The sequence below is a fragment of the Aulostomus chinensis genome, chromosome 19, assembly GCF_037954235.1.
Source record: "Aulostomus chinensis isolate RoL2024-O1b breed Wild chromosome 19, RoL_Achi_v1.0, whole genome shotgun sequence".
Lineage (NCBI taxonomy): Eukaryota > Metazoa > Chordata > Actinopteri > Syngnathiformes > Aulostomidae > Aulostomus > Aulostomus chinensis.
Window position 1 is genome coordinate 7960678 of NC_141338.1, and position 23849 is coordinate 7984526.

At 41.9% G+C, this 23849-nt stretch overlaps 2 protein-coding genes across 9 annotated transcripts in view; one reads left to right on the forward strand and one right to left on the reverse strand.

Annotated features, from left to right (window-relative positions):
- Window positions 1-10490, reverse strand: part of sema4d (sema domain, immunoglobulin domain (Ig), transmembrane domain (TM) and short cytoplasmic domain, (semaphorin) 4D) — a 36550-nt gene extending 26060 nt beyond the window's left edge. For 2 of the 4 annotated variants that reach the window (XM_086186715.1, XM_086186717.1), the window contains exons 1-2: window positions 10159-10490; window positions 840-950 (exon numbers count right to left, since the gene is read on the reverse strand). In XM_086186715.1, the coding sequence (XP_086042841.1) occupies window positions 840-877 (38 nt within the window). In that variant the 5' untranslated portion in view covers window positions 878-950; window positions 10159-10490. Of the gene's footprint in view, window positions 1-839; window positions 951-4407; window positions 4637-10158 lie in introns of those variants that run through there. The other 2 variants (XM_086186716.1, XM_086186718.1) reach the window with 1 other exon arrangement.
- A 4156-nt stretch (window positions 10491-14646) lies between these two features.
- add1 (adducin 1 (alpha)) overlaps window positions 14647-23849 on the forward strand; it is a 30049-nt gene continuing 20846 nt past the window's right edge. Inside the window, exon 1 of one of the 5 annotated variants that reach the window (XM_086186484.1) lies at window positions 14647-14802. Coding sequence is in view for 4 of the 5 variants with exons in the window: in XM_086186481.1 (XP_086042607.1) it covers window positions 21710-21923 (214 nt within the window). In the remaining variant the exon portion in view is untranslated. Of the gene's footprint in view, window positions 14803-21685; window positions 21924-23849 lie in introns of those variants that run through there. The other 4 variants (XM_086186481.1, XM_086186482.1, XM_086186483.1 and 1 more) reach the window with 4 other exon arrangements.

The following is a 23849-nucleotide window of genomic DNA, read 5'->3' on the forward strand; positions in this document are numbered from 1 at the left end:
ACATCAACCCCATTTCAACAGTTCTCTCTGCCTCTTCACCATGCCCCGCACAAGCCTTATCACTAATATTTGACCGTTGCATCGGAGTATTTGATAATTCTCTTATTGCAAATGCCAAACAGTTTCTAAAAACTTCCCCCTTCTCTAACTCAGGCGTTTAAAAGGTCTGGCCTTGTTTGGAACTATCCCTTTCAGCTGACTGGCCTGCAGCACCACTTATTCCGCTTATTATGAACACTGACAGCAGATTATTTTGCTTACTGCACCCTGATTCTCCGTCCTCTATCTCGACCCAACAAAACACCGGACTGGCGAGGAAAGCCGACAAAAGAAACAAAACAAAAAAAGAGCGCGAAAGAGGTAGAGAGCATAGAGAAGTAATGAAAAGGGAAGGGGAAAGGAACAACAAAAATGGTGGGACTACCGAGAAGAAGCAAAAGAAGACGCATCGTGACAAAAGGCTCAGAACCCTTTACGTGACTGTTTTGTCAGGGAAGTGAAAACGACCTAACAGCAGCAGCAGCAGCAACATAGCAGCACAGTGAAGGAAAATGCTAATCAGCAATAATGCAAATGTTATACGTCTTCGGGGACAAAAACAGACCAACCCCCCACCACAACACACTTCTCTGCGCTAGCAAAACCTCTGACTCTCCTCCAGTTGTGCACCCAAACGCGCTCGCAACACTTCAAGGAGAAAAAGCGAGGGAGGTGTTATCACAAGAGACACAGCAACGCTGCAGTGCCAGCTGATTTCACGCTGGAAAAAAAAAAAAAGCCAGAGTACAGTAGGCGCTTTACACAAACACGCACATTCTTGAGAAAGATAAACCACTTACTTGTCTGTCATGGCGTCGGCTAGCGTATATTGGTTCATTAAAACTTCTTTTCACTTTTCTTCACACAGAAATGGTTGAGAAGGAGCCCGGGACCAATGTCACAGCGCCAGTCTACAGTGGATGGAGAAGAAATGCGGGTTAGAACAAATCCTTCATTCACACTTAAAGGATGGAGAAAAATCTCTATCAAAATAACCAAAAACATCATAACATTGATTAAAATCAATCAGTATTTAGCAGGATGATAAATAATGCATGCATACACCTTTTTGACACCACCTTTCTCAAATAATTTGGTTCTATGTGAATGTAGGTCAAGTATGTAGGTCGAGTAGGAACCAAAACAAAAATCCACTGCAATGAGTCAGATTGGACCATTACTAACTAACGAAGCATAAAAAAAACAAAGAAAAAAAAGGTAATTCATGGCACAAAACAAAAGGAGGAACTGAATAAAGCAGCAATCTATTGTTCAATGACATTTAAGATGTTTTTAAACTGTGCTGACTACATTTGCATGTATCACACTGTTGGCACTTTAAATTTGCCCATTAAAACTAGCAGCTGAAACTCGATGGTTCGGCTCATAAGTCCGGACCGCCTGAGTTGACTGAGAGTCTTCAAGTTGAGCTCAGATTTGCTGCCATGCATACGACGGAACAATTCAATTGAACAGCCGTCAACAGTAAAATAGAAAAAAAAAAAGTCGAAAATTCTAAACGGGAATAGGAAACAGATAATATAGGAGAAATTATTTCAGTAAACATGGATATTTTGATGTTGGAAAAAGGTTTCAGCATAATTGTGTTCAGTGTTCTACTACAGATTTGTTTTAAGTTCGGCTGTAAGTGGTGTGTCATGTTCTTCTGACCATAAAGTATTTCTTAAAAACCAATAAAAAAACCCAATCTGGTTTCTTCAACCTTCACTCAGAAGCAAAAATCTGTCCTTAAAAACTCAGGAAAAATAACATAATGTGATAACATTTCTTGGCCATAATTCCTCAGCCCCAAGTTTAACTTTGCAGACATGCTTTCCTTGTTCACAATTATCCCAACAAGGACTGGTCTCTTTAACTTTCTGGGGGATACTGTTACCATAGTTACCACGGCAGCCAACCAGCCAGCTAGCTAACATAAATAGAGTGAGCCAGGCAATCCTCCTGGTAGCGAGTAAACAGCATGAATCCAATCACAGATGAGGAATGCAATGTTTAACTAAGCAGGACTGATGACAATCAAAGATCAGTGCTGCTGCTTATAGACCGATACACATACATGATCCAGCTATCGACAATAAATTGTTAACAATTCAGAACGACCCTTTTTACACGATGGTGCACTATTTGGGAATGCACATAAATCAGCAGATGTTCACTGGCAGCATTGTGATGTTGAAATTTTAATGAGGTGATGAGGCACATCCTGCATCCTGCAGGCTGATGAGTATTATCCACAACCTGGCATTAGCTCCTCAGCTTATCTGCCTTTAAAAGCTTATGATAACAGCATACTAGATTTATAGATTTTACTCTATTATGTGTTAACACACTGCCATAACACAGATTGTGATCTGCCAAAGTGGGATTTAGGTCCCGTAAGCAGATAAAGGTTAGATACCAAATTTTCTAATGTCAGAACATTGACCGGATGTAGAAAATGAGAGCTTCTGAATCAAGTTTTACCACATTCCTATGTTAGTTGCAGCTCATAATCCGACACAGATTAACCAAAAGACAATTAAAAAGGGAGTGGTTTTATCACTCATCTATTGCTGGAGGCAGACGGATGAGTGGAGGTGAGGGTCTCGACCCCGCCCAATGCCATCAGCCCCTAACCCAGACAGACAGCCACCAGCCCTGGAGCCAGCCACGGGCAGTCTGACTGTGTCTCACCTCCCTTTCTCCTTGTCAAACATCATCCAGAAATTCTGCATTTATGGTCTGCAAGACCTCACTCTGCTGATACTCCACTGCATCGGAACCAGGGACCGACGCCTCCTGTTCTGAGCCAGGAGCAGCACATCAGACTGTTATGTTCAGTGTGTGGACTTGAAGTAGCTGTACACGCCCAGGAGTTCTCCACTAATCAGTTCACTTCCATCTCCTCTGGTTACTCATTCCCTGCGTTTCCCAAACACAACCAATATTTCCTACACTTGAGCATCTACGTTAAAACAAACTCGAGATATTCAGGTTTTTTAATAAATATGAAATCAAAACTGCATGCATTCTTAGTCTAGTATAACTTGAAATGTTTTTGTGTATGTAGTCAGTGACGTTTGCTTTGTCTCTCATTTTACGAAAAGCCTAAGATGGGAGGGAAACATGATATACCTATACCCTCCAGAACAGGGATGCAAGATATTGAATTGGAAAAAAAACTAAACAATGTTATATGATATTCCCATTTTGTACATAATGAAAAACATGTAAACATAGTGAATTTGAAAAAGTAATATTTCTACATTATGAAAACATTTGGAACAGGCCATAATTCATATACCACATTGTTTTTCTTCCTCGTGTTGTTAAAGAAGGGGAGAGTTGAGCAACACTGGGCCAATGCAGATATAGCAGCCATCCAAACTGATGGATTTAGAATATGCAACATTGTCATGCATTCCTAATCTTGAACAACAGCACTTCTTTCTGCTTGTTTGTTGCGAGTTCAATTGGTTCTACGTTAACTTGTCATGTCAGTAAAACTGAACGATAAAAATAACTAAAATTCCTCTTCAACCTCTTTGTCACCGAAGATTAAACCAGAATGTCAAGGATGAAATGTTGCAGCCTTCCTGCTAATAAAAAAAACAACAACAACACAGTAACATTTGCCTTCTCCTACATGGATGCAGGCTCAAAATTCAACGCAATATTAAATTTGGTGAACAACACAGAGAGCAGGCACGTCATCCTGCAATAGGGTGTGTGTGTGTGGGGGGGGGGGGGGGGGGGTTTCAGGGTCACATGAAAGACTGCAGTGAGTGGTTCCTACTGTACCTGCACAGAGGAGATGGAGACTCACTGAAGAGCTAAAAGCCTTTCCAGTCCACTGACAGCACTGGAAATGACGTGTTAGCTTTCTCTGATGCACTTGCAAACATTTGGCCCAACATGCTCCAGCAAGTGTTTCAATTAAGGAGAACAACTAGGAGAATGGAAGGACACCTGAAACGTGAAACCTAGGAGGTATCACCACTCCTTATTACCCTCTCAAGGCAGATGTAGAAGTTGACAGCTGCACACATGTCACTGAAAACAAAAACACTGATGAAAATCTTATCTCACACAACCAGGTGCAAAGCCCAGCGGATCTATTTTGAAGTCAAAGGAAAAGTCCATTTCACTCTGCTTCATGCCATCGACCAAACACTGAATTATTTACCTCTCGGATGAGATTTGTGTAAAAATAGCAGGCACCATACAAGAGACTCTCTCCACTGTACACAGAGAGCTTAAAAACACTCACAAACATCTGATTTCTATGGCGAGTGACGAGCGTGTGACACAGCAGCAGTTAACACACTCGCTGATGCTCGCACACGCTGTTCGCTACACAAATCTTACCATAATCAGAGCGGGAAGATCCAGCAGGTTGAGAGTCAAGAACGTTGCATGAGAAGCTGTTCCAACCCTGCATAGTCACACTGTTATGACTGGAAAAATCATCAGTGGTTCGCATGACAGTTGGAAAAAAGAAAGAAAAAAAAGAAGAAAAAAAAGGGAGAATGATCATCCGATACGACTGGTCTGTCACCTCCTCCCTCCCTGCATGTTCCTCTCTCCCACCTCCCAATGCCCCTTCAGCGTCTCCCTCTATCTATAAAAATCAAAGAGGTGTAGCTGTGTTTGCATGAAAAGCCTGTCTCACGTTAATGCGTGTCTGACTGTCATCACTGCCTCTTCTCTGTCACTGCAGTCAAACGCTGCTTGCCAGTGGAGAGCGACAGCACAGGGATCACGCCTCTGGAAAGCGTCACACACACACAATTGCTGAGGAAAGGGGGGAGGGGGAATTTGGGGTGGCAAGAGAAGGGGGGAGGGAAGAGAGGGGAAGGGGGCTGGGGTTAGGGTAGTGTGTGTCTGTGGGAGTGTGTCTATTGTTATGAGGGTGCTTTTTTTTTCCCCCTCTCCTTTAAGAGTGAATGTGGAGCACAGTTCCAGCTGCTACCCTCTCTCAGCTCTCTGTAGCCCTGGGCAATGCAAACTGAACACCTTAACTGGAAAGACAGTTTGCATCCTAAGGCAATGGCTGTTGAAAATTAAACGCTCCCCTATCAGTGTGCAAACACTAATCAAATAGCGAGCAACAGGCTGATTAAAAAAAAAAAAAAGCAAAACTGACAACTGATTAAAATCTGCTGATTGCAAATGAGGTTCACCGTCACGCGAGAGCTCGCCATCACCTGTAAACAAACGCTGAGTTGGCTGAAGACGAACGCTGGACAAAGAGGACACCTTCTCTGCTCAGCTGTGTCAAATAGTGCTAGCTACCACCACGACAGAATGTACTGTATGTGGGCTAGCCTCCCACTCCATTCCCTTCCAGCTCCCTGCTCTCAGCAACACAACGCTGGGAACCTTTTCAAAACACCAAGTTAGCTGTCAGTAGCACTGCAGCAATGCATCAGTAGCTCCATGTCCTGCCATGGCTGAAGCATCTTGGGAATCTTCTCAGATTGCCTGCACAGTTTCTTTTAATGAAATTACTGCCAGCATTTTCACACAACCCTGAACAATAACTCCTGGACTACATGGGCTGAACCGTTCTTCACTTTTTGCATGCAAACTATGAAAAACAGGAAATATGTCTAGTGTTTATTTTCATATCAGCTAATTTGAAACTCACCAGACAATTTTGCTGAGACATCTCTGGAATGCAGAAATGCCTTATGCATGGCCAGTAATGCTCGCTCGCTCTCTCTCTCTCTCTCTCTCTCACACACACACACACACACACACACACACAAACGCGCGAATGCCTACACATGCCACTGTCTGCTTCTGATATGGAGCCAGATGCTCGTCTCTGCCAATAGGAAATTATTCCAGCCTGAGGGTGTTGGGGGTGTACTAGGGTGTGGTAGGGGAGGGTGTGTGTTTCAAAAGGAGGGTGGGGGTTGCCCCAGAAGTCTGTTTCATAGAGGCAGCGCAGCACACCTCCACATCACAGCACCACACACTGGCCCCTGACCTCTAGCCTTTAACTCTTGCAAGACTAAAACAATGAGGCCTCTGCAAGTCATGGATCAAAACTGTACGACCTTGTTTCCTATAACCTTGCTGTCAAATAAAAGGTTACATGTAAAGGTCATCACTGTTGTCAGGGGCAACCCATGGCTCACCTTTCTGAGCGAGTTTGACTTAAAGTATGAAAATGTTTGCTGGCTCGACTACAAGAGGATCCTAATAGGAAGTGACGTTCATGTGGGGATGGGCGTAATATGGGCTGTGTGTGTGTGTGTGTGTGAGAAAAGAACCTTTTGTTGTGACCCCCACAACATGAGATGAGGCGCTACTATGATTCAGTCGTGTCACAAATTGATCCGATAATGAGAGCTAAAAATATCATCTATGCATCTCAGTTTCTGATAGAAAAACACGTTTTTTTTTGTGCCTGAATTCCGTGTTTTCCGATTGACTTTTCAAAAATTGTTTTGCTAAAATCATACTCTACCATCATAAAGTGTGATTTTCTTTTATTTTGTCACAGACGCAGATTGAGCACAGATACTACTTTTGCTGTAGGATTAGAGATGGAACGATCTGATCCCCCATTCCGACTGTGTATGTTTACACAGGCGGGGAGGCCCAACAGCAGCAAAATATTCATATTCATGCATTTGTCTGTTGCTGGTTGAGAGACGAACAGGAATTTGCCAGGTTGAATAAGCAAAAATGTTGAGCTACATCCAGACACCTTTCATTTCAGTCGTTCAAAACAATTTGCTACGGACAGCAGTTGAGCTTGGAGTGCAAATGAACTTATTTGTCCAACTGCAAACGAGCTGATGAGCCACGACCGTTCTGACACCCTGACCCAGACAGCAGAGGCATCATAAACATGGTAGAGATTGTATCTTTCACATCCATGCAGCTTAGGCATTGTGGAAAAAAAGTTTAAATAATCAATTCTTCTATTTTCTGCTCCGATGCATTAATCACTCTGTTAAGAACCACAATGAATCTCAGATTAATTTTTATCCCCCCTGAAATGCCACTGGTCAGTCTTTGCAAGCACAGGATCTGGGTGACGCCTCATCACAGGGGTTGAGTGTCGTAGCGGTTACAGGGAAGTCTCGGAACGCTCGCCCTCAAATCCATTAGAGTTTATTCAATTAACTGTCGGCAACTCACCGCATGCATGTGAAGAAATGTTATGTTCTTTAAAAGTAGGTCTCCTTTGAGGTGGTCCGATAATTGCACTTGGGTCTGTATGTGTGCTAAATGTGCACGTCTATATGCAACACTGGACACGTTCCAATAAGAACCAGTTTCAACACTTCCAACGTTTCACAGGAGAGAAATCTGACAAACAGCCAGAAGTTTGGTCTAAAACCCAAACAAGGCATCCAAGTAAATAATGCCTGACATTCAAAAACAAGTGCTATTTCTGCACAAAGTTCAAGTCCAAAACAAAGCTCTTTTTCAGCCCTGCAGCCCCTGAACGAGTTTCCATTTCCCAGCCATTTTAAATTGATTATTGATGGAAAAAAAGGACTTTAAAGGAAAGCTTGCGTGCTTAAGTCATCACTGACAAGCAAGAGCGTTCTGCGTAATTTAATTTCGCACATGTGAATCCTGTGCTTCTACTCAATGCGCACAATAGAGACAAAGAACAACTTGAAGATACATACATCCACTAATAGAATTCACACAAATCTAATAAAGGCATGTTGAAAATACACTCATTAGCTTCTAAAGAAAAGAATTATGCGTGTAAAGATTTCCTCCCGGCAGCAAGTCAATCAAGATATATCGTTCAAATGCAACACAGGAGAGGACTGCTCGGCTTCACATTAGAAAAAAAAAGAGTCAACTTCACTTGCCTTTAGATCAAATGACAATTCCAAACTTTCATAAACACATAACCTCCGTCTTGAGGCAAAGTCAGCGTGAGGGACAGAAATGCCTAAACTGCTCGGTGGCACGCAGCCAGCAGTTTAATGATTTGTCTGCTGCTGGTGAATGATCACACAGCAATATCCTGTTCTGGCTAGTTCTTTGTGTCCCCCCCGAGGGTCTGGCTGACATGATTCTGGCTTGCCCAAGTCCCACTGTAGCGCCAGCGCGCCCATCACATTGACAAGATCCGGGTGGCTGCCCCATGCCTGATATGACCCAGCCGAGGACCTGTGGCATCAAACGTGATGAGGCAGAAGAATTACAGATTGAGGCCGAGAGGGAGAGGACGTCGTGGTCTCTTCATTCGCTGAGGGAAGAGGAGGGAGAGGCAGGGCGGGCGATGTCACTAACGAAGATGGGGAAAACAGATTTAGGCAACACAACAGCTGTATTTAGTAAAATCTAAATAGCTGGTATGCTCTGAAATTCCCCAGCGCTTATGTCATGTAAACCAAGCTTTTATGTGATATGAGGGCCATTTATTTACTCTTTAAAGAGTGAAACACTGACAGTGAGTCGGCCGTGTTTGGTCTCCAAACCTGTGCACTTAAAAATCCAGCGTGTCCAGGTAACAGTGTCTGAACTCGTCCTGTGGCTGAGGTGCACTGCTCGATGCAGTTCAGCATGACCTTCTTTTTGCACTTGATACTTTGTCAAGTATATTTCCTGCAGGGTCTGAGCCTTGCACAGCCATTGTAAACCTATAAATTCTTGCTGTCGCCTTCACTGCATCAACAAACCAACAGAACCCATCTCAACAGAAAGACCAACGGCCTGCAAGAAAAACAACATGTCATGCTTTCATGAATCCTGGAAGATATTCTTTAGGCTGAATCAGATCCTCCCCGAATAGGGTTTTCAGTGGGTCAGCGAGTGACATCACACTAGCACCATCCACTTCTTACAGTTCATCAATATGTATATGTTGAATGAATAGGATACATATTTACATATCCTGAGGAAAACAACTTTACTGAAGCCACTGTACCTTCAAGCCGGTAAACTGAAATTAGGGAAACAATAAATACAAAAGGGCTCTGACATTTTTAATATTTGATAAAAGTCGTGACGCAGTTGGCGTCTGGAAAACTCGAGAATCGAGTGTTGATTATGAAATTATCCCATCATCAATAAAAACTTATGTTAACTACGTTACTAACATAAGATAAACAAACCAGAATTCCTAACATTTCAGAAACAGTCCTGACACCTAAATGTTCCATACATTTTCCAGTCTGCCAAGGATCCTGGGTCATTAAATGCCCATCTACAACGCACAGAAGGAGAACTTTCCTCCCTCTCCAAACTCGCTGCAGAAGTTCAACTGGAGGAGGAGGTTTGATGATGATGATGGTGGTGGTGTAGTTTAATTATACTCCAAAACGCCAAGAGAGTCATTGAGATGTGGGATTTGAGCCAGACCAGAGGGCAAATGGCGAGGCTCATCTTGTTATTGCTCCCTCTGGTCCCCCCCAGCTGCAGGAGGACCCTTTGAGACCAGACAAGCGTGCAGGTGAGAGGTTTATGACCTGCTGCAGATCAGCTCCAGGTGCGCCGCCCTTCGCTCCCTGCTTTTGGCACGATCACATTTTATTTAGGACTGTGGCTGCAAGTATCACACCGATATTCGTTCTTCTAAATAAACTGTGGTTACGTGATTATGTGGTTCAGCGTTGTCCATAAAGCCCTTTTGTTGTTGCAATGAAAGAACACCCTTGATTTATGCTTGCCAAGGCTAGAAACCTCTCAGTGACCTCTGGGTGCCAGATTTTGAAAAGTGCAAGGAGAGTTTAATCTTTAAAGAGTTGTGTGTGGGTGAGTGACCAGTGCTGCTGCTGGACACGTAATATTATATGCAGCAGTTATTTAGCGCTTCAAGGACGCTGACTGCTTGGCCAACTGCAAGGAAACTGTTGTTTTTTTTCGCAATTTTACTTTAAAAATGACGCGGGAAAGTAATTGAAGTGCGACACATTCCGTTAAAAAAGGCTGAATAAGCCAAATGTAAATTAGACCGATTTTTTTTTTCCCTCCCCCGAGTCCCAGTGGGGGCTGCGGTGCAACAAGTGCAGCCGAGCTGGAAGTCCGCGACAGCACCCACGAGTACGAGGAGCCGGTCTGAAATCACCAAGCAGCTTGGAAAAGACCAGCCAGAAAACTCAAATTAAGTCAAAAGCGAACACAGATACTCACTGTGGAGAGGTTTTCCTCCGAGAGACGATAAAATGATGTTCGATGCAGCAGCGTGAGTTTGGTGACCGTGTGTGGCTCTCAGCAGCTCAGCATGGCGGCTGGTGGGGCCGGAGACTGGATTCAAACCTCTCCAGGCTCTGATATCAACAGACGGGGGAGGAGGGTGCGGAGGGAGGCGGTGGTGGGCGACTCGAGGTATCCTGAAGGAGAGTTCACTGCCAGCTTCTCGTCTCCTCTCTTCTTTTCTGTTCTCCTCCCTTCTTTTCCCGTGGAAAATTACGCATTTACTCACGATGGCACGAGACACTTGCTTTCTACCTTATCAAAATTATCCAAACGGTTAAAAGCCGTTTACTCCGTTTTCCAGGGGCGATCCTAGGGTGAAACAGGTTCTGGGGCCACCCCCCCCCCCCCGCCAAAGTCACTGGATATAAAAATATTCAGTATTAATATTTAACTTCACAATCATACTACACTCAATAGATTAGTGATAAGAAACACTTAACATAATTATTGATGTATTATTGATGTATTTTCACTGTGAGAGTTTGTTCTAACACTCGCCCATTAATGTACCATCAATATGCCATTAGTCCCAACCACATTTTTACAATGTGGTATTTATTATTATTTGATCTGAATGTGTCTTCTATCACAGCTGAAATTATAATCGCTGCTCGCGGGTAACTAGAACATATTTTACATGACTACACTGCGAGTTTCATACGATGATCCAAGTGTCATTTTGCATGCACAGCCAGGATTTTAGGTCATTTAGCACCTTAGTTGTATCTCAACTAAGAACGTGTTAATTTTTCTCAACTAAACTGGGGGAATTCACCAAAATTTAGATTTTTTTTTTATGTAAGTTCACTGGTAAGTTATATTTTTCATCAGCCTCCACAATAGTCTGGATATAGTTTTGATGCTTCTCCATATAGAAGTAAAAACATTTCTAAGTATTTTTTCTCTCTAAAAGCATTTGAATTTTAAGTTATTTCCACTGGGACAAAAAAAAACAAAAAAAAACTTTGAAAGCGCTAACATGATACAACGCAACAAATGTCCAGAAATATGAGCCTGGTGTCCTCTGTGGTAGCTAGCTGGCCCAATGAAGAATCAGTTACCTTAAACCCTGGCTGAGGGACCCTGTAGGTGGGCCAAGTAGGTTTAAAAGGTCTCTGTTGTGGGGTCAAAGGTTACACAACATTTTCCTAAGAAGAAGAAGTGAATCAAAAACACAGTGAGGGAAAGACAGGCTGACCCTTGTCTCATTGTACGGGACAGAGAAGGAAGGAGGGAGTGGGGCTTTCCATGGAGCCACCGCAGTTGGAATACAATACCATCTTTGAGTAAAAGACAGATTGCCACTGGTGGACGATGGAACAGCGTCACCAGTCCACCTCTGTGGCGGCTTTGTGGCTCCGTTGAATAATAAATGCTCTGAAATCTACCTGCTCAACTGAACTGATTTGGTGCATTCATCTAAAAACAAAGCAAAACTCCACAACCCCATTACTTCCTCTCACTTCAACAAATTGAATTGTATCCTCAAATACGCCAATACTCCCAGGCATCATCGGCGATACTACAAATTGTTTATTTTCATAGCAGCCCACAGTGATTTGAGAGCTTAGAGTTGAAGGCTGGCTGCAGTTAAAAGGGGTCCGATAAGTGCTGCCTGAAATGAATACGAAAAGCAGCTGGGTTTATCTTCACTCACTCTGTGACATGTGCTGCTAAGAGAAAACAGGTGACTGAAGAATGTGTACTGAAACCCAAACGTAATACCAAAGCTCAAATGATTTGTTGCCACTCAGGCTTATCTGCATTTAAAAAAAAAGAAGAAAAAAAAAAGAATGTATATTTGATGAACTCATTTGATTTTTCTCTGTCAAAGAGTTTACGCTGCTTGCTTTCTTTAAGACGCACATGTCCTACTTGTTGAGAACATCCCTTTTAAGTAAGACATCACACAGAGACTTTTCTTTTACTGCTTCTCTGGATGAGAAGAGATAAAAGCCCAAATATCACAGACACACGATTCAGAGGCACACGCACACACACACACACACACACACACACACACACACACACACACACACACACACACACAATAGACAAGAAGAGTAATACTGTAAGGTGTAGATTTCCAGTCTAAGTATATGATCCCCATGGCTGAGCTCTTCAGACACACCGGTTGGATATTTTTAGAGTCTCTATCTGGTGTATCTATGCAAAAAGGCAGACCACAATGATTGACAACAGTGGAAGAGCCAGCACCAGTCTGGGATCGGTCAAGAGGAGACGGGATTAACCCGAGAGTCACAGACCAGGGTCAATTGTGGATTCATATTAAGGGTGTGAGATTGAAATGGAGACGTCTTGTGCTTTTTTTTTTTTTTTTTTCAATGCTTGCACACTTATTGTGCTTATTGACACTAGAAGGTTGGTGATGAAACTGTCTCTGGTCTCAGTGAAAATCTGGTTTTAAGAGGTAGGCCTTTCAAATGTTTTGGGAGCGGATCCTGGGTCATACCAAGTGTAGAACTCTGAAGCCTCCAGTGCACGGTTATAATGGAATTTCTGGGGAAGAGGCAAGGTGTCTTGTGTCCAGCATTTTAAACACTTAAATTTAAAAATATTGAAATGCTCATGTAATCTGGGATTTTTAACAAGGAATAAAAGAAGGTAGCACTTTAAGGATTTTCATGTGATGATTCTAGGTGTTTTCAAAGTCAGATACACTTAATAATATTCAAAAGAATATCTTTGTGTGTGTGTGTGTGTGTGTGTGTGTATGTTTCTTTGTACAGTAATCAAGGCCTTACAGCTACAAACAGATTACTGCTTTTTCCTACACTTTAAATAAAGGACTGACTCCTGTGTCCTCACTAAGCTTTAATTTTTTAATAATCAATTTTTTCACCTTGCCTTGTTTTAGAGTTGCTTCAATATCATAACAATACTTCCTGGATAGGGCAAAACAAATGTTGTTTATTACCTGTGGTAGGCCACTCTCTCACAAATATCTCTGTATACATATTTTTTTTACTGACCAGCATGAGCCATAACGTTGCACGTTAACTACTTCCAGTGTGGCAAAGCAGCACCATCTAGTGGCCAATACTCAACACGTCATATTGCTGCTCTGTGAATAAACTATCACAAATTATTTTATTGGCCCATTTATTTTTCATATGTGGGCTAAAGTTATCCGTTTAGATTCCGTTCTTAACTTAATGTGATCCTGTTTCATTAGAGACTGTGTAGATGAAGTAAATCTAAGTTTGTGCCAGAAAAACCGGAAATACGCCTCTACTGTCGAATAAAATAATCGCTTGCGCCCCCTGGTGGTTAGTTGGCTGAGGCTCTACAGTTCATTGTTAGTGGCATGCGCATGTGAAAGTTACAAGAGTCATCGCCATAGTTAAAAGTAGCATTTACCTGAATTGCTTTGGATCAATATGTAAAACTCTGCTTTATTCGAATTCTGCAAAACTGATTTTTTTTTTAATGTGATGCATAAATGAATTAATTTGACATTTTCTGATTCGACATTTTCTCTACCCTGATGACTTATTATCATCATGTCTACATTGTTTCAATAAATTCAATACAAATATAAAGATTTTAGGGTTCCTTTTTACCCACAGTTATCAATGTATATTAAAATTCGAATTAAATCTGAGATAAAGAATTATGATTTGTCAAGAAATCTGAACAAAATAAAAACTTTTACACAGTTTCTCCTTGTATAACATATTTAGGAACTGATTTATAACAATAAGTGTGCAGAATGTTGCAGCTGATAAAGAAACCATTGAGGTTCCACAGGTTCATCCATTTTTTTTTAAACAAAAAACTTCCTGTTTTAAATGTATAAATCTTGTACAGCAATAAACAGATGAACAGACTTAGAAAAGGGAAAAAAAAACCTTAAGGACAAATACCACAACAAAACAATATATTTTATGTGCGATTGTTTGCAATAACTCACAGGTCTTTACAGCCTTTTGTTTCTTCTATGAGTTCCGATGTATTTTAAATTCCAGACATGAAAGTTGGTTTGGTATCTGACCAACCTGACAACTTGTACGATTTATTGTCAAATATATTGATTTGGAGTGGAAGACTCCTTGGTAGATACTTTGCAGGACCCCCGAAAGAAGTCCCTCGGCGGGGGTTGATGACGTCGCAACCTCGAAATACAGTCGTTTGAGGTGTTTACTTCTATACCTAAAGGGAAATTTCAATGTTTGGCTCAATTTCCGCCGCAAACCGATGTGTGTAAATTCAGGAAATTACATCTCAGCAGTGATAATCCCGCACAGGTTTCCCTCAATTTAGCATCATAGATGTAGCTTTAGCATAAACATAAAGCCCCTTTAGAGGCGGGACAAACGCGCATGCTCAAACCAATCATTTTGCTATCACGTGTCTCTAAGTGGCCAATGAGCGGCCGCAGACGCCGGTTGCCGCACCCAAGTGGGATGATGGTGGATGGGCGGAGCGACGCAGAAACGACAAGCGCAGAGATAAACTCTCTCTGAAATCTCCAGGTTCGGAGATAAAAAAATAGTAGAATTCACCGCCTCGCTTTCACTGACTCACCGTTTATATTTCGTCACGCTGTTAAAGAGGGTAAGCTCCAAAACCAATTGTTACGTTTCTTCGATGCAACGTGGCCCGTTTGTTTGTCTGTTTTGTGTGCTATTCTGCGCCTTGCAGGCGGAGCGAGCTCACTCTGTTTTGCCAATGTGTGTTGATCGGTGGAGTCTGCAGAGGGGCGGCTGGAGACTTTTTCAAATTACAGACTAATATTTTTACTGTTTTTGCACCTTTTAACCAAGTCACCACTGCTCAGAAAGCATCCTGTGAGGAACGACGACCCACGCTCACACACGCTGTGATCAGGGTTTCCCTCGCAGGTACCATCAGCCAGAGCAGGCCGTGTTCGTTGTGTTGTGTTTCACATGCGCCCGCTACCCTGTTAAAAGCTGTAATACCCTCTGCACCTGGTCTGGGTGTGTTATGGAGCGGCATTGTTTGTGGGCTGGTACACGGGGATGCAGCGGTTTCCTGTTTGTCGTATGGCATCATGTCCTGCATAACAACAACTTATGACTTTGCACATCCCGTGTAAGGATGTCAAATGCATCACTTGAATTTCCACAGTCTAATGATTTCAATGAGAAATTGTACTATCAGTCACACCAGTCATAAATAGAAGACAATATTCTAAATACAGTGCACGTTATTGTACTCTGCAAAAGTACAAAATATAATATTAATGATGGATTTAAGTTATTAGCATTCCAAATCATAGCTAGTTCAGTCTTCCTGAGTTTGAGAATTTGTAAAATTGTGAAGCGTTTAGGTTTTCTAACGCATGGAATAATGTGGTGTCTTCAATTGTAGGAACTAGTGATGGTTGTGTTACTGTTTTCTTTTATTGTGTAGGCTTAAAGGAAAGTGAAGGGATCTGAGGCGGAAGGCTTGGCAACCAAATGTAGCTTTTTTGTTGTTCTGTGCTTTCAGCCAATATTTGCAGAGAATGATTTTATCTTTGTAAAATATCTACATGGTATTCATTTCTTGTACACACTGGAAAAACACAAACATTATGAATTTAAAAAAATGTAATGTCAAAACATTTAAGCAGTTGATGAACAGAGAGAAGAGAAAAGAAAATCACATTAACTCCAGATATGGTGGTGTTACTGTGCATTGCTAAATAATAATAAATATAATATTTTTAAGTTCATAATTTTTTTAGTTTATGATAATAAACTGTTAAACTCTTAGTTGATCAGTTCTCTGCCATTGACGAAGCCTCCGTTGTCAATGAATAATGATAACATTTAATGACACAGGCCGGGTTAAGAGTGTCATAAAGAAGGTTGGGAGGTGATAATACTCAGTGAGATTGTAATCTTAGGAGTTTTATTGTTTAATGTGCCATGATGTGTAACAGCTGCCTTTTTGGTTTCAACCCAAAATGGAAAACATAACCGCAAATCTGTTGCTTAGTCTGCCCTCTCTCTAAAGTGACGTCCCTCCTCCTCTTGGTACTGTAGATTAGCAAAGCCAAACTGCCACAGTAAATTTTCTGCGAGCGCGTGCTAAGGATGGTAACTCCCTGGATTTAGACATTCTGTTAGGATGAGTGAAACTCCCACAGGATGGAGCTTAGTTCTGTCAGTCCGGCTCCGTGTTGCCACCCTGGACGGACACACACACACACACACACACACACACACACATACACAGACACTCACTCTGGATACGGAGCTGTGTGTTTGTTTTACTCCCACTGCCCACGCCCACACCCTCGACTGCAGTGCAGCTGAAAATGTGTTCCTCATTTCAAGTCCATTCTCTTTATTTCGCTTTGCCCTTCCTTCCGCCACATATGTGATCACTTAGCCGGGTTTCAGCACCCTTCGTAAGTGAGATGTCAAAATATTCTGGGGCTTTCATGCACGCTGCAGAGGTCACAAAAGATCCTGTCAGTTATACACCATGTTTGGATCATACAGGAAGCATGAGAGTGGAAACTGAACAGGGAGGTGTGTGTTTCACAACGATCTCCCACTTCTCTGTCCCAAACGGCATGAGACGACAAGATAAACCCCAAGCCACTGTACTCACAAGCTAACACAACACGACGTCTGGTCTGGCCTCAGCAGCCGGAGACAGATAAGAGCTTTCCCATGCTGATGGTGAGGCTTTCTTGCTGTACTGTACTGGATTTGCAATCGAGTTTTTTTTTTTTCTTCCTCTCGTTTATCCAGTTTTGATCCCAGTTCTTCAGTGGTGTTTGCCACTGGGCCTCCCAATCCTCTCAGAGGGTTAGCATTAGTTGACTGAGCGTGCATTTTTAATGACGTAGTGGAAAATGGATTGAGTCTAAATGTAATGTTGTGGATGATAATGTGCTGTCCAGGACAGTGCAAGGACTCGTGCAGCAGAAGGCCGACTCACTAGACGTCTGGGAGGAAACACATGCTGACACGGACGTATTGATTTCATTTTATGATCCATTAATGTAAAAATATCTCCAAAAAGATCACCATCAGTCGAAAAAAACGAAATGGTGGTTGTGTTCAGTAGCTGGCGGCTAAACCTTTTATGACATCATTATTACTAAATGGGTCAGGTAAAATGTTTCCATCTGTTTTTATGCCAGATGCTCTTTTCTTCCTTTCCCCTTTTTTATTTCAGTTAACATCAGACCTGCCTAAAGTTGTCTGAAATATTGAAAATTAAAGTTAATTGCAGACTACTTTTTTTTCTTTTTTAGAAATAAATGGATAGATAGTTTGCGGTATTAAGAAATAATTTGTTAGGCAAATGTTGAAAAGGAGCCCCAGTGGATTACAACTAAGTGATCCTTTGTTTATGTCTTGGTAGAGTAATTTTTGGTCATGAGAGATGACCAGGGTTACTAGAATGACGTCTATGGGCAGAATATGTTTAGTACAAACATGGAGATAGTTCACACCTCCAATCAACCAGTTATATTTGTTTGGTGAGAAACACAAGAAACACACATCACCTTTTTATGTTCTGTATGTCCCGATGAAGGTCTCCATCTGAATGAAAGCAGAGAAAAGTGAATGTAGTCGTATGAACTTTTTATTTGAAGAAGTTCGGCAGTACAAACATTTATTTTGGGACTGCAGTTGATCTTTTCTTGGAGGTTTCATTTTCTTGCCTTTCTCTTCTGAAGTTCGGGGATGATTAAGAAACTGGGTTATTAAAAGTATCAAGCTCACTTATTGCTGACTGATGGTGATATTTTAGTTTACCTTCTGTTACCTCAAGTTGCATTTTTAACATGACTTCCCTTTGTGGGGCAGAAACTAGCAGGTGTACGAGAGGTCAGCACATTCCTACCAGTTAGAATATTCATAGTCTGTAACATGTGTTGCTGGTGGATTCTTCGTCCCCAGAAATGCCAGGCATCCAGCTAGGAGATCTAAAGAGCCTTGTCTGAGCACTTCTCTTGAATGTCTACACTAACTTCACACACGCACGCACGCACGCACGCGCGCGCGCGCGCGCACACACATTCTCAAACTGAGCGAGTGAGAACCAGTGAGTTTTTTTTACATGCGCATAAAACCATCCTTTCAGCGGCGATTGCTTGATTGTCATATTTTTGGAACAAACTAAATGGATCTTTCACAGAAACATTTCTGTTGAGAGCTTAGTCATGCTGAAAAGATGTGTTTTGGTGCAAGCTTCCGTCTCCCTGAAGAGAATTATGACAAACCTAAATAATGTCTGCAGTGTGGTTTACAGTTTACAAAGAGCGTTACACTGAAGGAAGGGACACAGAGCCTCACGCTCTCTTTTTTCCCACCCATCATTGCCTCATTGAAGCCTCTGGAGGTGGAAAACCTCGGATTAGGGTGGTGTCATAGCAAGTTCAAAACATCGCTCTGTTTCTGTTGGACATTTAATCATCCGTGTGGTTCAGCAGGGTCATTTTCATTTCTCTATCTTGAGTGTACAGATGGACATTTCTCAATTCATAGTTTTAAAAGCTGTTGGCCTGAGAAGCGTACTCTTTTTGGAGGTTGTTTTTTTTTTTTTTTTTTGTATTATTATTAGATTTAGGTTGCCAGGATGGTGCCTGAGCTGCAGCTTTAGGCACTCTCATGATTCCTCTTACAGAGCATGGGGTGCTTTCCACTACAGGCTCTTTAACAGAGTGTAGTTAAGAAGTCGATTCTGCCGTTAGGGAGAGGAGACATGCCATCACAAGATGTAACCACTTTTGCTTTCATTAGATCTCTTCAAATGCACAGTCTCGTTCTGTGTCTTCCAAACAAGGTTCAGGTGGAACTCTGTTCCTGGTCTGATTTGTTCCATTATGAGAGAAAGTTTCGTTTTACGCTCAAAGTTGTGTTCCAAATGTAGTTTTATTCACATTTCCTTGAAAAACTTATGAGTTTCGCTGGATATGAGCTCATGTCAACAAATGCCATTCTACACTGAGGTGTCATTTTATCGGGCGCGCAGGTCTGACCCGCAGCCACAAAGTAAACTGAGTTTTGGAGCTAATGTAAAGTGTGTAATACTTAACACAAATTACACCTTGTGACACCGACTGGTTTGCTGCGTGATGTTGGCCCACAGCTGTTCTTACATAACAGTAATCTCAAAAGACTGTCCCGCGTTTCCATGGTAATGTGTTTGGTTTCCATAGTGATCGCACTCTCCACAAGACTGGAGGCTTGCCGAGCCCCTGCACCTACATTTCTGAGGGGAGATGAGTAGTAGGGGGTCTGCTGAGGCGGGGCCGCCTGTGGTTGTGAGATGACAACATTCTGCACGGGATGGGGGATCTTCCTACACTTACACGCATTGTTATTGCCACAGCCTCCACAAAAAAATAAATCAGTTGCGAAAAGGATCATTTGTTTAGCTTATGTAATAGATGAGTAGAAAAACATGAGCCATATGTGCACGGTGGCATAATGGCTAGTACCTCATAGCTGGAGAGCCTGAGGTTAGATTTGTGGCATGGCAAAGAACAGATTGAAATGAATTAAAAGTGGAAGTGGTCATTTCATTATACGTATTTCTTTTTATCGCTCCCGGATATCTGTGTTCTCGCATCGTTTCTTGCCTGTTTCCTCCTGCTGTTCCTTTTTTTTAAAAAAAATTCTCCATTTTCTTTTAGAATTCCTAAATGTGTCTCTCTTATTCTATCTCACTGAGTCTATGAATATGACTGTGGGCGTTAGCAGGTTTTTGTGTGCACAGCAGCGTTGCACTCGCTGGACCGATGGCAGTCTCAGGGATCTTGTTCTACAGTAGTTCTGCTAATTCTCTCAGTGCTTAAGTGCACAGAAATGGGTCGGCGTGAGCAAATGGGATGAGCATAATTTAACCTTGAATGTGCATTTTAGAGATTAAATAACCTCAGAATTTAAGTGGGTCAGTGTAGCCATATTCCTGTTTTTGTTTTAGCAGTGTTAGCAGCCATAATAAGCATCTCCAGAAAAGATATATATTCAGCAATATAAACCAAGAAGCCCGTAGGAAAAAAAAACTAAATATCATCCAGCTGCCTTGTGCATAAAAACCGACCAAGTATCCTCCATTTTTATCCCCCCTTTTTTTTGAAAATCAAACAACCACAATACAGACGATTTTCGAAAATCTTGCTTTTATTCAGGGGCTGTGAAGAAAGGCTGCTTCTACAGATAGAGCTGCGTCAACAAAATCAGTCGTCAGCCGCCAAATATTCTGATAATCCATTGATCCTTTCAGGATGACATGTGAGGATTTGCTGCTTCTTTTTTGTACCTTTCAACCAAAAATAGCAAGTGTGGATTTTGGACTCTCGCTGCTCTTGGGAATTGTGATGGGCATTTTTCAAAAAGTTAGCTTTGTAGTCAGTTTTATGGACTAAACCATAAATGTACTTGAATTGTAAACATCATCAACAGATTAATTAATAATGACAACCATGGTTTGGTTGCAGCTCAATCATGCACACACACATGCTCAACTGTCAAGTGCAGGTTAAAGTGCTGTTTATTTTGCCTTTACTACACCCAGAGAGGACGATTCACCAAAGAATAGCCAGATGAAACCGAGATCTGGTTATGCACTTGAAGAGATTCTTAGCAAATTTGCTTGACTGGGAAGAAGATGTGAAATAAGACCATAGCGTCACACATGTCTTCCCCTTAACCACTGAATTTTTACAAATTAAATAGCTTTAAAATTGTAAGACTACCTCTTGGCATTGCCAGTGGATCCCACTCAAACATTTCCTTGTTCTAGATGGTCATAACAGCGTGTCATCATCTGTTAGCAAACACTGAGATTCGTCTGGACTGAATGATGCAATAGAAGTTTTACTGAGCGTTTTATTTCCAACGTGAGAAGAAAAATTTGGATTCTTTTCTGTGAAATGTCAACTGACAAAGGCCCTGTGGTATTGTTGGTTCCAATTTGTAACAGAAATTGGATACAGAGAGGGGAAATATGCTGACAACTCTCTTGTGTTGTCCCGTCCCAGATGGATTTCTGAAGTATATTCTCCAAGCATAAAAGGTCAGTGGAAACATAGATGCTTGGATGCTTTGGGATTTTGTTTTTCGGTTGTCCTGTTGTCAGCAGACATGTTGGTTTGTCTTGTTTCCGCCAGGGTTTAACACCGACGTTGCCAACGGGCAGCAAACGCAGTAACGGATCAGATCAAAGCGAATGAGCTCTGACTGTCCGTCGAGAAGCATTAAGTTCATCGTCCTGTAAACCAGGCTGACAAGACACGTGCTGTTATGTAGCTTTCCCTGACTTGGTTGATACATTAACCCTGCATGTCTCAGTTCAGTTTGCCTTTCAAGGACATTTGATGTGCATCTTTTATTGCTGGTGAACAAACAATCCAAGCACAGGCCGCAAACGGGGGACCCTCTGGCTCCCTAATGAGTGCGTTGGCAGCAGAACTGATCACTGATGTCTTCAGTCAATTACTGAATGGTACGAGAGTGAGCCAGAATTACTGCGCTGACAATCCTGAATGAGTGCAGACAGTACGCTGTCTGCGTTCCTCTTGTATTTATTCTTTCTTTTTAAGAGAATATCAGTGATTAAAGGAAAATGGCTGAGAGAAGAAATGCGACAGAATTTACCTTTTAGGAACTCGGGGCGGAATATTGTTACGAAGGTTAGCGGCTCAACTCTGATGGCCTCCTCTCTGGACACGCTTTGGAGATTCTTTACACGTGGAAGGCGTAAGAATTCATACTCTCATTATACTCTCCCTAGCTCACCTTTCATCTTTGTAAATTACAAGTATAAATGTTAATAGCAGTATTAAAATGTTTTATTTTTGATTAAAGTAAGTTATTTGTTTAAGAAATCAGCCTTCTGAGTACCTTTACACAGTTATGCATAGAATATAAAAAAAGGTCCATGTTCAGTCCAGCATAAAAATTCATTCCCACAGTGGAACATTTTGGTAAATTGGTCATTTTTTCTGGTGTGAAAGGCTTATTGAGTTCAAAAGTCCCATATTAGTTGGACCCTAATTTCAATGTATGATATTGTTCCAAGGCAAATGTTACCATGGTAAATGGCAAACTTTTTATTTGTTGGCAGTACTTTGTATTTTCTCTCATATTTACTGAAGCTTGTCTTCAGTTCCATGTAGAGATGGCCAAGAACTGTTAAGCGCAGGCGTTAACTGGTTAACTTTGGGTCAGCTGGTTAATGAGCACAAGGCTAGTTCTATCTATTACCTAGGTCTGGTGATGATTTGGGTTGTAAAAAAAAAAAAAATGCTATAAAGACGAAGTCATTGTGCTGTTTACTTCCCCTCACTCAGTGTGTTTATGAGGTGAACTCAGAATAAATTAATGTCAGCCCAGAATTAGCTGAACAGCAGGAAAATGCCCAAACCTCAATGAAGAAGGTGACCAGAGATTAGTGAAAGTGTTAGCTTTGTTGCTGTGTAAGAATCTCTGAAGACTCATAAAAGCCAGTAGAGACAGAGAGCAGGCCTGTCTGTGCTCAGTGTGATACTGGATGCTTTGGGTTTGGTCTGCAGTTGTCATGGTAGTTTGTATTGATTGCTCTCTGCCAGAGCAACCCCATTACCCATCCAGGCGTGCACATACAGATTTCCCTACGTTCATAAGTCTGTTTCTGACCATTAGTGTCAGAGCTTGAGTTGTGACAGACAGCTGGAGGCTATTTATCCCCACATCCACAGCTGGATGGACGTGATTGTAGTGAAAATCTGTCTCCTTTCACTTTCTCTTAATCCCTCCCTGCTGTTGTTGATTACTCTTTCCTTTTGGGTGGTAAATCATTACATGGTGATCTAAAATCCACTCAGTAGAGCAAAAATGGTGATGTTCGTTCCCCTTAGTAAAGAGACTGGTGACTCGGGCTGTAGCGATGCACGGATCTCACGATATGATACACGATATTCAGCTCACGATACAATTTGATACACTTACATCCTTTTCTGAAATATTTTGAAGTTACAATGTGAATTTGGAGACATCTTGTGAGTGTTCCATTGACTTGGAACAGAATATATGGCTCAGACTGGCAGCTTGCAAAAAGAATCAAAGATGTGGTGAGAAAATTAGTTTGATTTATTGAAACTGAGTGCAAATTGTAGCTTTCAAGCTTTTGAAATGTGAAGTGAACAATGGTGAGTTAAAGTGCAGCCAGTGGCCTTCTTTGGCAGCTTTTTTAGCTTGATACTGAACATATGAGGTAGCCTCTAGCCAGTCTAGCCACCAGGTTAACTAAAAATAAACCATGGCAGCCAATAATTCAATTCACAGGTGACTATAGCATAGCGGGGCTCCATCACGTTCACCATGCCTCCAAAGCCGGTGTTTTCCACCATTAAATAAGGTCGCGCTGCAACTTCTTTGGCTCGGTCTCAGTGAGCACTACCTTGTCCGGGTGATGATGTTTTGGGTGGGCTCACAGGTTGGTGGTATTTCCAGCGTACTTAACGTTTGTGTGACACAGTTTGCAAACTGCCATACTTTTGTCTCAATCATCACTTTCCTTTTTGATTTTGAACCCAAAATGCTCCCCCATATCTGCGTTTAAGCATGCAGGCGCTGGATTTATACTTGCCGCCATTCTCCTGAATCTCTCAGCTCTAACGGGATGAGAAAGGCGTCGGTGTCTGG